At 44.8% G+C, this 15,126-nt stretch overlaps 1 protein-coding gene across 1 annotated transcript in view; it reads right to left on the reverse strand.

Moving 5' to 3' along the window:
* LOXHD1 (lipoxygenase homology domains 1) overlaps positions 1-15,126 on the reverse strand; it is a 161,632-nt gene that overhangs the window by 4,996 nt on the left and 141,510 nt on the right. The window contains exons 36-37 of the mRNA XM_009894748.1: positions 14,223-14,408; positions 1,748-1,918 (exon numbers count right to left, since the gene is read on the reverse strand). Of these exons, the coding sequence (XP_009893050.1) occupies positions 1,748-1,918; positions 14,223-14,408 (357 nt within the window). The remainder of the gene's footprint in view (positions 1-1,747; positions 1,919-14,222; positions 14,409-15,126) is intronic.

Consider the following 15,126-nt stretch of genomic DNA (forward strand, 5'->3'; position numbering starts at 1 on the left):
CACATGTTAAACAGAAAAGGAAGAGCAGATGGCCAAAAAGATCTCTTCATTTGGTTGTCACTTTGCTTAAAAACTCTTCCTAATATTTATCACAGCACACAAGAAACCATTCGCAAAATAAGGACGGAACCACACTGAAATCTGTGGGACTTAGAATCATAGAATCATAGAATGGTTTAGGTTGGAAGGGACCTTAAAGATCATCCAGTTCCACCCCCCCTGCCATGGGCAGGGACACCTCCCACCAGACCAGGCTGCTCCAAGCCCTGTCCAACCTGCATGGTTGGATGCAGATGGAGATGGGGCAGCCACAGCTTCTCTGGGCAACCTGCGCCAGTGTCTCACCACCCTAGTAGTGATCTGTTTTTCCTAATATCTATTCTAAATCTACCCTGTTCCACTTTGAAGCTATTACCCTTCGTCCTATCACTACATGCCCTTGTAAAATTTCCTTCTCCAGCTTTCTTGTAGGCACCCTTCAGATACTGGAAGGCCACTATAAGGTCTCCCTGGAGTCTCCTATTCTCCAGGCTGAACAACCCCAACTGTCTCAGCCTGTCCTCACAGCAGAGGTGCTCCAGCCCTCGGATCACCTTTGTGGCCTCCTCTGGACCCACTCCAACAGGTCCACGTTCTTCTTATGTTGAGGACCCCCCAGCTGGACGCAGAATTCCAGGTGTGGTCTCACCTGAGCAGAGTAGAGGGGCAGAATCACCTCCCTCGCCCCACTGGCCACACTTCTTTTGATGCAGCCCAGGATGGAGCTGGCCTTCTGGGCTGCCAGCACACATTGCTGGCTCATGTTGACTTTGACATGCTTTGGATTTCATGCAGGGCGAGAATATGTGAAATATACTAGTGCTGCTCGATCAGCCAGCAAGAGTAGATAGAGCTGCTCTTGAACGAGCTGTGTCCAGCTCCCTACTGTGCTAAACACTCCCCTTTTAATACAGCCCAAATCCTACAGGTTTTGTGTCGCCACTCTTAACAGGCACAGTGATGCTATCCATGTATCCCACAGGATGTGCTCAGATGCTATGATGGCATTTAAGTACCCAACATGGCAACCACAAGGCTGTTTTCTTGCAGGGGCAGGGTGAAATCACACTGAAGTAATGTGATTATTGACCCTCCAGGACTCATCTGAAGGAGAGCACTGTGGTGCAGAAGTTCTTGAGATGCACTTTGCATATCATCAGTGCAGTTAAATAACTCTTGCTCACCGCATTAGACACCAATGTAATTACCTTGGACTCAGTGCAATTACCCAGAGCAGGCCCAAGGCTATGAGGTGTTAAGCTCAGCCACCATGTTCAGCTGGGATACTTGTGCTAGTAGCCCAGAACACGTTAAGGAGGAAGCTGGAGCAATGTTACTTACAAAGCTTTAAAGATTGAACTTATTTTCCACCTCAAAGACTCAAGCCCATTATTTGTAATGAGACCATAACCATGTGTCCTTATGGCTTACTGCTGGATTGAACCGCTGCAGATGAGCCCCTCTTAGGTTTCAACCCAGAATGAGATCTTTTTCTTCCTCATAAATCCTGATTTGTTTCTTTCTTATCACAGCGTTGCACTTTTGAACTAAAGAGTATCTTAAGTAATTCAACCCTTAAAGCCTGCAAACAGCAATAGCCCTTAAAGGCCTATTGCATGGGAACCCTCAGTGGAGCAGCTTGTAGGAGATGTGGTCCTATAGCCTCTGAGGTCCCTCAGCAAATGCCACCAGTCAACTCTAAGCTTACCAGTCCGTTCCTTCAGTTCCAAGATGTCATTATTGGCACAAGCCAGTTCCCTTATGAGCTGCCCATCATCTTCACCTTTAGCCAACCAGCGATCACACTGGAAGCGAAATGTCTTTTCCATGGCAGAGTCTGTAACGTCAATATATTCCAAGTGCCAACCTGGTGCAATTCCTAGTAAAACAACAAAATAAAAAAGATTTTGATATTTTCACATATCTTGGGTAAGAAGGTGAGATACTTCTCCTTAGGAACACCCTGCTGGTGCTAGAAATGATCTATATTTGCTTCAGATAATGTCACCAGTGAACATGATGTTGTTCTGATACCAAAAGCAATGACAACCTGCTCAAGGCCATAATCTGATCCCCCTTCTAGAGAGAGGCCATGCTTTTGAGGGATTTGCTGGCTTTCAATCAGATGTAAGGATGTTGGAGCATGGTCCCAGATAAGCTAGATTTCAAGCTTTCTGGGCTAGGGGCCATCTCTCGCCCTTGCCCGGCACTTTGCACAAGATGGGGCTTCTGCAATACCCATAGCAGCAGCAGTGAGAGGGGAGAGATGGGGCCAGAGTGCCCCTTCTCAACATGCCAACACAGGAACCATCCCAGGGAGAAACACTACTGTGGCTTAGGGACAACAAACCCTTACAAAGCCCCAGGCAAATCAGGGCCCTGCAGAACTGTTTGCCAGGGCCAGAAACATGAAATCTCCTGGAAATTAGATGGTTTGGAGGAAAATTTAATGCAGCAGCTTCTGTCACAGAAACCACCGCTGATTCTTCTTTCCATTTTAAGGGAAACATGAAGCCTTAAAGCCAAAAGAAAGATATGAGTTCACATTCCAGCTAAGCTCCAATCCTTCCACCATAGACGTCCATAGTTTTTACAAAATACACAGCAGTGTGTGCATGGTTTGTGGAGGTCCCTTCACATCTTGGGAGTGCTAGTTGACCACAAGCTGTAGGGTTTAGACTCTTTCTCTATGGGCCTCCAACCCTTCTTATTTGGATTTGAGGGTCAGAAGGTAGATTGCAACTTGCTCCTTTGACCCTGTCAGCTATCATATGCAAGGAAATTACCCATGCTATCCTTATCTTGCCAAGCAACCACAGTGAGTTCGCTAATGCTGTGACTGGCCATGAACGTAGGACAGACTGAAGGATGGATGCTCCAGCAGTGACCACCAAATCACCTAACTCTTGCCTTGAGGCCTTATGAAGAGCATAGCTCCTGGTTAGTTTTCTACTTTTTTTTTTTTTTCCCCCCAGTGGAAAAGCAACTTCAAAATGAAGAAAAGGACATTTGGGAACATTTTCCTGATTTCTTTGTTGAAATCAAAGAAGCCCTTGTTGAGCTTGGGTGGATGGAAGGTTCTGACAGTTCTGTTTACAAGTCTATTAGTCAGGCAAAGAAAGTTTATGTTTACGATGAGAGATCTCGGCTGATTTACTATTTACATCCCAGAAACACTAAACAGCTCTTGCACTTCCAAGAACTGACTGCCATGAGCCTATTTCCTTAGTTTGCCATTATTAATCTTCTTTAGCCCTGAAAAGAAAATGATGGCACCTTTTTGAGTCATGTCAACAAGTTGCCGTGCTCCTATGGACTGTGATCCCTCCACGTGTTAGCGGTTCCCTACCAGCCTCACAGCCATTTCTGTGTTGTACTTTGATTTACTGAACCTTCTTCAAGCTACGAAATCACCCACTACAGAGCACAGCCGAAGACACCACTTGCCCCCTAAATTCCAATTTAAGGGGCGTAGAACTGCAGAATCATTGTGGTTGGAAAACACCTCTGGAGACCATCTAGTCCATACCCCTGCTTAGAACAAGGTCAGTTAAGCAGGTCACTCAGGGCTGTGTCCAGTCAGGTTTTGATTATCTCCAAGGATGGAGACTCCACAACCTCTCTGGGTGACCTATGTCACTGTTTGATCACCTGTGCAGAGAAAAAAGCATTTTTCTTATGTTTAAATGCAATTTTCTGTACTTCAATTTGTGTCCATTGCCTCTCATCCTGTCTCTGGGCACTGCTGAGAAGAGGCTGGCTCCATCTTCTTTACTCCCTCCATCAGATACTTGTACACATCAGTAAAATCCCCCTGAGCTTTCTCTTCTCCATGTTGAACAGTCCCAGCTCTTCCAGCTGCTCCTCACGCAACAGATGCTCCAATTCCTGGATCATCTTTGCAGTCATTCACTGGACTCTCTCCAGTACGTTCCTGTCTCTCTTGAACTGTGAGGACGGTGCCATGTACCAATGACAAGACCTGTGCAAATACCATGGGTGCAGGACCCACGGCAGGGAGGTTGGACGCACCACCCAAACATGCAAGAACTCCTCCAGGCTCCAGCAGCAGAACAAATGCATGATAGGATTTTGGGGGTGAGCTGGCACACGATACCCTTGCAGATCCTCACCAGTTTGCTGCCTCCTGGGCAGACCTTATGAAGTTCCCCAGGGCTCCCACCACTCTCTGACTGGAGCAACTTGCTCTTTGGTGCTGTTTGGAAATTTATTCTAAACGCATTGGCGATGTCAGATGTTAATTTTTTTGGCAGGCTCATTTCCATTTAAGTTCAATGAACATCTCTACAGCGTATTCAGGACACTGCTCTGCTTCCATCAAAACTTTAGTTAAAACAGTGCAGGATGAAAGAAAGAAAACATCCCGACCTTCTCCAGCGAGAGATATCAATGACTGCTGGCCAGGACAGAATAAACTGGTGATCTTCATCCTGTTGCCAGCGGTGAGCAGCATGACTGGGACAGGATCAGTGCTAAGCGGTGGTATGATGAGAAAGACTGAATGAGATGCACATACCGTCCTCCAACTTCTCCAGCCAGGTCCCAGCAGCCGCTCACCAGCAGAGCTGCTGCAAAAACCTGCTCTTTTGTCAGAGGGAGAGATGGGCCAGGGCTGACTTTCCAGCACGTGTTGGAATTGAGGGCAAAGCAAGCACAAATTGCAGCTTTTCCTGGTGTTCCCTGCAAAAGATGCACCTATCAGCTCTGGGGTATTTAAAGAGCAAGCTTTGGGCTCTCTCAGGGGATCAACACTGAAAAGCAAATCCAAACAAATTGTCCCTTTATGGCACAAGCATACCTCGAATCAAGGAGCTGGCTGGTCACCCTTAGAAAAGTTGTGCTACTACCTCAAAGCATCCTTCTGCCTTTTTTAAGGAAAAAATAGTCCTCTTCCCTCTCACTAGAATTGGTCTTTCCTTTTTCTTGTTTTTCTTCCTGATGATTAGCAATTTAAATTGGACTGGGAGACCTGGAAGCTGTAGAAGTATCCTGTATTGCTTTTCATTTCTTGAGATAAATGATTCACCCCAGGCGAATGCTATACTGGTTATGGGCAGAGCAGCACATCTTCCTGCCCTGCCCATGTCCCCCGGTGCCAGGAGGGGTGTCACATCAAGGCTTTCACTGCCACAGCATTAAACTTTACTTAAAAGCTGATATGGAAAGGGAAGGATTGGTTTGGGGCTGAAGAAAGACCAAGTGTTGGTTTTCTCTTTTTTCAGACTGGGAAAAAGTACATTTAATATCTGTGTGTATTGATCTAGGAAAAAAACCAAACCAAACAAAACATAAATCCAGTTATGCACAGAGTCTAAATGTGAGACTTTCCCTATACTGAGCCTGCTCTGTGTGCCAGGGGGCACATCAGTGGAAGGAGAAAGAAGAAATTGTGTTTGCAGAATCCCTTTTCAGGTAATGAAATCCTGGTTTCAGGATATTACCCTGTTTCCACCTTCTGTTCCTGTGCAGCTTTTGCAGGGCAATGGGCTCAGAGATGTTACAGCACCTAAGAAACAACAGCAAAGGAAACTACATCCCATATGGATGTAAACGTGGAGGCACCAAGTCCTCACCATAAGCTGGTTTATGGAGTGGACATCAGTGACGGAGTGAGGAAGAGGAACCAGAAAAGTGATATGGACGTAGCAGGGTCGAAGGACTTTCCTAGGTCCTGTCTAATGTTCACAAAGCCTGGACATGCTAGAGGATCTCTGCAGCGATGGGTCATCAGCCTTTTCCCTGGATGCTGTTGGATGGTGGATCCTGATTCACCATGAGAGGCACAGCTGCTCCATCACTTGACTTTCAGTGCTGGCAGAAGAGCCAGAGCAGATCTGTTTGTATCCCTTTAGCACCTGGACCAACAGTACCAGGAGAACAAGGGCTCAGACGCAAATCAAGGGCACAAATGCCTTAGAGGGCATTGTGGGCTTTTCTGCAGTGACCACCACTACATTTGTCTCTGTTACCGCTTTGGGGCAGAAGGGAAGAAACACCACCTATCTGAGCAGTTCCTGCTTGAATATGCAGGTCTCAGTCTTTAAAATGGTTTGGCCACTACTGCACCTTTGTGGAAGATCCCCTATGACCATTACAAGTGTTCAATGTTTGTAACAAAAGGTACTTCACTCCAGGCCCGTTCTGCTGCCACCAAAATCCCCAGCAGCAAACCTGCCCTAATAAAACCCGTGGCTGTACCGTCTAGGCTCCTTAATGGTCCGCAGCTGGAAGTGACATTTTCAATACTGTGCAAAACATTTCAAATGTAATTAGAGGAGGAGAAGAGCTTTGGGGAAAACAGAATCACTTTGCTTGCTTGACTCTGGCAGTTGTATAATTTAGTGTCGTGCAGGGAAACGTATTCTCTTCCCCAAGTGTCCTTATCCAAAAGAGCAGTTATTTATCCCATTTATCTTCTTTTCCAAAAGGTACCAAGCTGACAATTGGGTGATGCTGGGAAAGGACCCTCTGTGTCCATCTGCAAGGTCTTCACAGGATCATTTTGCCTTTTTCCCAGGTGATGCTAAAAGCCTGTGCTTTCCTGACGCTGGACAGACAGGTTGTATTGTAAGCTCCTTGTCATGCATTTCTGCAGTGATTAGCACAATAGAGTCTGACTTTAGAAGTAGTAGATGTAACACAGATAATGAAGTTACTGCTTCATTTAACTAAAACCCCCATCTGCAGCACCAGAAGTTTCCTTAGCGCCTCTGTGGAACAGCCACCTCTTGCCCCAGCCTACATTCACCCCTAAAATATTAAGCTGTTCTGACACGTGCAGAAACATGGGAGGATGGGAGAGAAAGAGTGAGAATGAACCGAGTCCGGTGCGTTCACCACTCGGTCACCAGGGACTTGGTCCCTGACCTTGCTTTAGTGAATATTAACTATTCCTTGCAAAGTGAGAGCTGGTGGGATCAAATCCCTGCTGGCAGAACCACATCCAGGCGTGGATGCACACATGTCCACAGAAGTCAAACTGCCTCCACTCTTTGCAGCCATATTAATTGATTTTCCTTTCTATCCCTTGCCTACCTGTAGCAGATCTTGTTTGGTTTGGTTTTGAAAATGGTTGATGCTCAATCAAGGATCAAAGTTCTCATTACTGGTCCTTATAGGAGTAAAAGAAAAATCCAACTGGGGACATGGACTGTTCAGGGGCTGGTGAAGAATTGCTGCTGCCCAGTCATTCACAGCCATCATCCAGTGTTGCTCAGCACCCTGGTTGCATTTTTCTTTTCTTTTCACTTTTTCTGTAACATCAAGTAATGACCATTGCAAAGACAGTTCATCAGCCTTGAGTCTTCTGACATTATTTATCCTCTTCCCGGTTAGATGATCATCCACCCCTAAATCCCACCTCATGAGACATCACACAGAAAGTGGTGGGAGTTTTGGTACCAGCTTCAGATAGCTAGAAATGGAGCATTAATTGTGAGGTGTTAAAATCGTAGCATCTAGCTTTGCATCAGTACATCTCAAAACACTTTAAGAAGGTGAATAATTTTTATCCCTAATTTACATAATTGAAAATGAGGTACGGGGATGTGATTTACGCAAGGTCATTCAGCAAGCCAGTGGCAGAATAAAAATAGATCCATTTTGTATATCTCTCCTTTAGGATCATGTTAGTTCACACCACAGCATTTCTCATCAGAGCAGACAGGCAATGCAAAACCTCTCACAACCTTTGACAAAGCAAAAGCTTAACACTTGGGACAGTTTTAGAAAATAGGTCTCCTGCTCCCTCTCCTCTGTTGGCTATGCAACTTGTTCAGTCCAGGGTTTGACTCAGGTCAAAATCACCCATAAATTACTCCCAGACAAAAAAACCCCCACATCTTACAGATAAACTACTGTTGTGCAAAAACACTTAACAGCTCAGAGTGAAGATATAACAGCTTCTCAGGTGATATTCTTGTGATTGAAGCACATTTTGTGTTTTATTGAGGCACACTTGATGCAAAAGCATTTAACAAGGCTACAGGATGATTTGTCCCCAAGAGGGGCAAAGGAGGCTCATCAAAAAGAGAAGCTTTCACAGGATGGATAATTCTACAGCTATATCTGGCCTTTTGGGCTCTTCCCACTCTGTAGTGAAGGGTTCTGCAGTTACAGGAGATTGGGAAGAAATGGATGACTGCCCAAGGTCAACACTGAAGTCCTCACCTTCTCTCCTAGACTGCTGGGTTTTTTGCTTCTTTTTTTTTTTTTTTTTCTTCCCTACTTTATGTCAACTCTGGACTGTGAGATCTTTGCTGTGTCTTCTGCTTGTGCTGGAATGCCTCTAGCATATCTTTGTGATAGGACGTGTAAAACAGGTTGATACCATGGATGTTAATTTGGTTTTTATCACAAATTTGTAAAGACAGAGTAACTGTTTCTTCCCAGCTCTTCTGCTATTCTAATTATAGAGATGTTTTCCAAAAACAATAGTTGGCTTCTTTCTCTCATCCTAGAAGGTTGTTACCCATGTTGGCTCTTATAATGCTGTATTCGGTGCCTTATATAAAGTGAAGATATTTGGAACAGATTTTGATGCTTATCTCCTGCAACAGACCTTGTAAGCCAACTGCTCAGACTGAGGTCACTTGGTTTGTTCAGTTTAGAGAAGAGAAGGTGCCCTCATCGCAGTCTACAACTTGCTCAAGGCGGGCAGCAGAAGGGAAGGTGCTGGTGGTGTCTCTATGGTGACCAGCAATGGGACATGAGGAAGTGGAATGAAGCTGCATAAAGGGAAGTTCATATTTGACATTAGGAAAAGGTTCTTCACTGAGAGGGTGGTTGGTCACTGGAACAGGCTCCCCAAGAAAGTGGTCATGGCATCAAGCCTGTTGGAGTTCAAGGAGCGTCTGGACAATGCTTTTAGTCATATGGTTTAGTTTTATGTAGTCCTGCAAGGAGCAGGGAGTTGGAGTTGATGGTCCTTATGGGTCCCTTCCAACTCAAGATATTCTATGATTCTAAGACTGTTGCGTGTAAGGAAGAAACCTGCCACTGAAGATGGAGGAAGGTGCATGGCATATGAGGAGGGCTCTGCAGATTGGTGCTGGGGTCTCCCAAGGGGCTGAAGGCAGATTTGGGCAATCTGAAGGACTAAGGAGCCACAGCATGGTTGCTGGCACGTTACACAGGTCTACAGTTTGCACGCCCATTTATGCCTTATCTAAGGTGTTGACTTCAGTCCATCCAGAAGGACAAAGGAGTTGACATTGTCTTCCTCTGTACTGAGCCATCATCGAAACAGGGCAGATGAAGGACTCTCCTCTCCTTGGGAAGTTTTACACATCTATTTCTCCTCCTCCCATTTTTCATTTAAAGCAGAAACTATTCAACAAATCTGCCCCAACACATCAACAGAGTTTATGAGGCAACAGAAGCACTGAGAAGAGGGCTTAGAACAGCCCTTCTCAAGTCTGATAGCTGAGCAAATCCTTACAAAGGGCTAAAAAGGCAGATCTTTGGTGTTTTTTAGTTTAAATCGTTTATGGCCTACAAGTGCCCAAAAGGCTGGAATCATGCTTGTGAATTGCAGAAACATATCTCTGGAAAAGCCATGTGCTGCAAGTTCAAGGCCTGTGCAATTTAAGATCTGATCCAAGATACTGCTCCTTAAAAAAGGTAGTTCCTTCAGAGAAAAGAAAGGAAAAACAAGGGTATATCAATGTTTTTGACTTGAGTCCAAACCAAGAAAGCAGAATAAGATACTTTTTCCATTGGAATAACCACCCAGAAGGAGTCACTGGGGGTTAGGCTATTTAAAACTCCATTAGACAAAGACATAGCAGTTGGTGCAATTGAGAGAAGGGCCCTGTTGAGGCAAAGAAGAAGTTGGGCTGCATAACCTTATTATTTATTTCTGTCTTTGCTCCTATAATAACACACAGAAGTCTGGTTTACCCATAATTAGACTCTTCCTGGCTCCCCTTGGCTGATGGCAACTGAGATAATCTAGAATCTAAAATTAATGACTTTAGAAAGACTGCTTATCATCTGGGTTCAAATTCACCCAGGCAGATGAGAGAGCGAAATCCAGGTTTCACATATTCCCTTGTTGCAAGGAGAAAAAGGCAAGGAAAAAAAAAAAAGGTTTTTTCTAGGTAAATAATTCTATTACTGAGATACTGAGAAACCTTAAGCCATTCTTCCAGAATGGTGATTTAGTTCTTAAACCAGAGAAAAAATTGAGGCCTATATTTAGAAAGCCAGCATTTCTACAGACCGACAGATACTGATCTTGCATAAATGTAGAAGTAAATGAACTGAGATATGAGAAAATACATAGCGCCTATCTGAGATCAGGAGATGGGGAGTCTGGAAGCGATTAAATTTGCACAGGGAGTCTAAATATATTAGGTCGAACATCAGTATCTCAAAGTAAACAGGGGCAAGATAAAAAGACATGGAGCAAAATTTAAAACTAAATTTCATTCACAGCAATTCATTGTTACCAGACTCTTGCTGGTGAGCTCTAAACATCTACAAAATCAGGAACAAGTTCCTTAAAATTGCAGTTGTGAATTCTCTAAACGGCCTGTTTTCAAATGACTGCCAACTTCCTCCCTAATCAATTTTACTGAAGTCAGAGGAATTAAATGGGGGCTTCATTCCTCCTTTATTTCTCATACAGAGATGCCACTCAGCAGTTTTTGTGGGGAAAAAGGCATTTAAAAGCTTTAAAGTGGGACCATAAAACTGACATGCTTTTCCAGAGGAGGCAAATGCCTCGTTTGCGATTTAAAGACCTTCTGACAGGCTTTGCCATTGCAATTACTGTCTCTTCAACTCTGAGTACCCCCCTGCAGTCAAATTTCAGTGAAAGTATAAACAAAAGTGGGATATGAAGTGGGAGAGAAGCCACTGCAGCAAAACTTCTCTGATGGGGACGGATGCTGAGCTGGACTTCATGGCAAAGTCCATGACCTTGGGAAAGCCATTTAAATGTATTTTATCCGGAAACGGGGGCAGGTTGGTTGACTTCTTGCTGGGATCAGGTGATGTCTGAAAGAGAAACGAGACTTGTGATGGTTTGTTGTTCCCTTAACTAGCCCGTTGGTGCTCAGGGCACCTAATGCGAGTCAAAACAGGCTGATGCTGTCATTGGGGCTGATTATTAAGAAAATTAGGAGAAGAATATCAGCAATGTTCCAAGTATTCAGCATGTGAGGAGCAATGTAGGTAGGCCAGTGTGAGATTGAGTCTTCCACAGACCATTGGCAGAGAACTATTTAGTCCAAAAAAGAAAAAAAACCTAAGGAAAGAATGATCAACATCTGATGCCTCAAAGTAATGGTAAATGCAAGCACATTTTTATTTAATACCCAAAGTGCCTCAAGCATCTGACAAAAACCGTACATGACCCTCGACCCCTGACCCCACTATGCCTCTCCAACAAATTGAGCCTGGAATTTCTAACCAGCGGCACAGCCAATTTATATAAATTATATATAGAGAGGAGGCATATATGCAAAGGATAGCTATAGCCTGGGATCCCAGCAGTCATAAATACTCTACCCGCCCAACAAGCTGTCATATTGCATTGTGTGAAGTTTTAGATAGGATATGCCTTTCACATGACTAATGCAAGAACAATGAAGACAACATATGTTACAATTTAAACTACAGTTGTCCTTCTTTCTGGGGGGAGAATACAAGTACATTTTTGCTGAACACAACCTGAGCATGTTGTTTCTCCAAGGCTTAACCCTGCATTCAGCTACGTCTGGTAAAAGCCTTATTAATTATTATTTATAAATGAAAACTAGTGATATGCAGGAAATAAGGAAAGAGAATATGAGGCTGCAATGTGAATTTATATTCATAAATATCAAGTATTTTTTCATGTTCTGGACACATGGTTTACTATTTTAACTGACTTGTGGGGGCTATCTGGGCACATGCTCTTAGCCCGCAGCCAATTTAAACTAATGGAGCCTTTTTACTGCTTAGCCTAAGGCTAAACACTGTTACTTCCCTTTGCCACTAACCAACAGCATGCAGATAGCCACTACCATAGCTCAGCTGTGATGTGGTAACTCCCCAACCGGTATCAACAACATCAGCAGCAGCACAAGACAGTGAACCAGGGTCACTTGTGCAAGACGGAAAAGGCAGCAAAACCACCCAGATTAATAGGGTTCGCTTCTCACGTAGCAGAGAGCGGACCCATGGGACTTCATTGCCATGGGATGCCACGGGTGCTAAACAACTCCTGGAGAGTTTGGACAAGCACACAAATGAGAAAATTCACTGAAAATTACTTAATGGACAAAAATGATACCCAGTTCAGGAGATGCACTGAGCTATGCACAGTAAAACACAGAGGACTGGGGAAGGATTACACATGCTCGCTCAGTTTCTCCTCTTCCTCAGGCACCCAGTGACGCTGCTGTTGGAAACAGCTGCTGGGCTCGACAGACCCTCGGTTTGACCCAGTTCTTCTCTTCCTACATCCCAGCCTGTTCATGTGCCTGAGCCCTAAGGATCAGCTCTGATCTGGTGGGTGGATTTCATTATGTTAGCACAACCATTCACTGGGGAGTTACAATGCCTCTTGAGGAAAATGTCCATTTTGTAGACGTTTTAGCTGGTAATGTCTTTGAAAATGAATCTGCAAGTCCATCTTGATTTCGTGCTGAAGGACATCCAAACCACCCTTGCAACTGCAGAGATGCCTGTTTGCTGAGCTAAAGCTCTAGTGGGTATTTTGATAGCCCTTTCCATTTCTGCACCTACACTGCAGATTCAAATAAGTGTTTTGGCAACTAAAATGAGGTAAAAGCATCTCCCTTACTGCATTCAGCACTATGAGGGTGATGAGGCACTGGAACAAATTGCACAGGGAAGTTGTGGCTGGCCCCTCCCCGGAGATGTTCAAGGCCAGGTTGGACGGGGCTTTGAGCAACCTAGGCTGGTGGGAGGTGTCCCTGCCCATGGCAGGGGGTTGGAACTGGATGAGCTTTAAGGTCCCTTCCAACCTAAACTATTCTATGATTCTATGATTCTGTATAAAATGATATAAAAGAGGTTAATTAACTAAATTGTCCTGTGTTTTAGGAGTGATAAGCACAAGCCCAAAGCTTGCAGTGGCTGGGAATAAAAAATCATGTTAGGTGGATATTTGGTTAGATGATATTTCCCATATTTCACAACAGACAAAGATTACAATAAGATTTCTTTTCTTTCTTTCTTTCTTTTTTTCTTTCTTTTTTTTCTTCTTCTTTTTTTTTTTTTTTCTTTTTAAGCGGTAGAGTCTGATCTGTTATTAATATTGCATGAAGTGCAACCTTCCCCATCTGTCACAACCTGGAGAAGTCAAGATGATGATGGCCAGGATGTGTCCATACTGACATATAACCCCAGCCCAGCCATAAACCCACTGCCCCAGTACAACCAAGTAACAACTGGGTAGTCCTGCTGCCATTCCTCCCAGGACTTCGACAAATACTGCTGCCCAAACCACCTTGTTTGGTGGGTCTATGGGAGCCATCAAGCTTCAGCTTTGGGCTGCAGCAAGGGCCTGCCATAAGCGAGCAGGTCACGGTTGATGCAAGATCCTCTCTTTTAGGTGAAGATGGGATGGGATGAGATGTCATCACAGCAGTGTGAGTGATGCATTTGTTACAAGATGCTGCTTGTGCCTGAATAACAGCACATATGACTACGATGGTGGTAGAGTGCTGCTCTGCTGTTTGTGACACCAGTTAGGGTGTCCAGCAGCAGGAAACTGTCAGAATCTCTCTCAGCAGGGCACTACACTCTCACCAGCTGATGTAGTGATTTTAATAAAGACAGACAGAGATCTTTATTTCTATCTTCTAAAGCTCACTATGTTATGCCAGGCTGCATTACCCCATGTGTCAGTGTCAGGCTGATAGCATTAAATTGCTAGGAAAGTGCCGTATGGGCCTGTGAAAAAGGTATTGCATTAATAGAGTCAGTGTGTTGGGATAACAGGCTGGATGGCTTTGCTTCGGAGGAGCTATAATTATCTGTGTTGCAGCAGTAGCTGTAAGCTCAGGCTGAAGCTGGGGACCCGTTAGAGGAGATATTCCACCAGCACAGGGGCAGACGGTCTCCTGCATGAAGGGGGTATGTCTAGACAGGCAAGAAGTAAAAACGTTGTCCCGACCTCTCCCACTCCCTCAAGTCACCACCCTGACCTTTGTTGTCATGCCAGATCCGTACTTTGCAGAGATCTCCCAGGCTCAGCATGTCTGAGAAGTTGAATTCATCCATCTGGTTCCTTTCAAACTTGTTAGACTTGTTGGACTCCTTCAGAGCCAGGGTCCCACTGTCCCCATTCTCCCCAAATAGGATCAAGGACACGTTGGCATCGGTACCTGCTCCTGGAAGGAGAGAGCAAGGCACATCATCACAAGTTGACACGCAGCCCACAATTGCATGGAAATGGAGGCAGCAAAGACAGGCTGGAAGAGCCTGCAGTGATGCTCAGATCTCTCTGGGCACAGCAAACACATTTCAGTGAATTTGTGTAGGATCCTGCAAGGAGGACACCCCATGGTAGCTAACAAGCCACCCTTCCAGCCCGTCCCCCAGATACAGCTGGAAGGCTTTGCCCTTGCATTCAAAGTATGTTGACCATGATGACAGCGGTACTAACAGGCAGCAGGAGTATCTCCTCCTGATGGACCACCGTGCATCGCGTCGCTTTGCAGAGGGTGTCAATACCATGACTCCTGTTTTCCAAGGTGGCTTGGGAAGAGAAGTAACTTACCCAGCAACATCTCACAATCTATGAAAGAGTATTAAAGAACTTATTCTAATTTTTCTAGCTGCCCTGGTCTTCCCACTGGGCCACAGTGCCTTTTCCACAATATAGTCTCCTCCTGCAGTCCCACAACCTCCTCCAACATGTCCTGTTGCACTCAGGACACTTCAGCTGGGGTCTGTCTCATACTGGTCTCCCTGTGTTTTATGGCACAGCGATTTGAGAGCAAAATGCAGATCATCAACCAGACCACTACGGCATCTTGTGTACCACTTTTGCCTCCCTTCCTTCTATATTCCTGTTTCTCAAAATATCGTCCATGATGCATTTAATGG

This window comes from Charadrius vociferus, unplaced genomic scaffold (genome assembly GCF_000708025.1).
Source record: "Charadrius vociferus isolate BGI_N301 unplaced genomic scaffold, ASM70802v2 scaffold151, whole genome shotgun sequence".
Taxonomy (NCBI): domain Eukaryota; kingdom Metazoa; phylum Chordata; class Aves; order Charadriiformes; family Charadriidae; genus Charadrius; species Charadrius vociferus.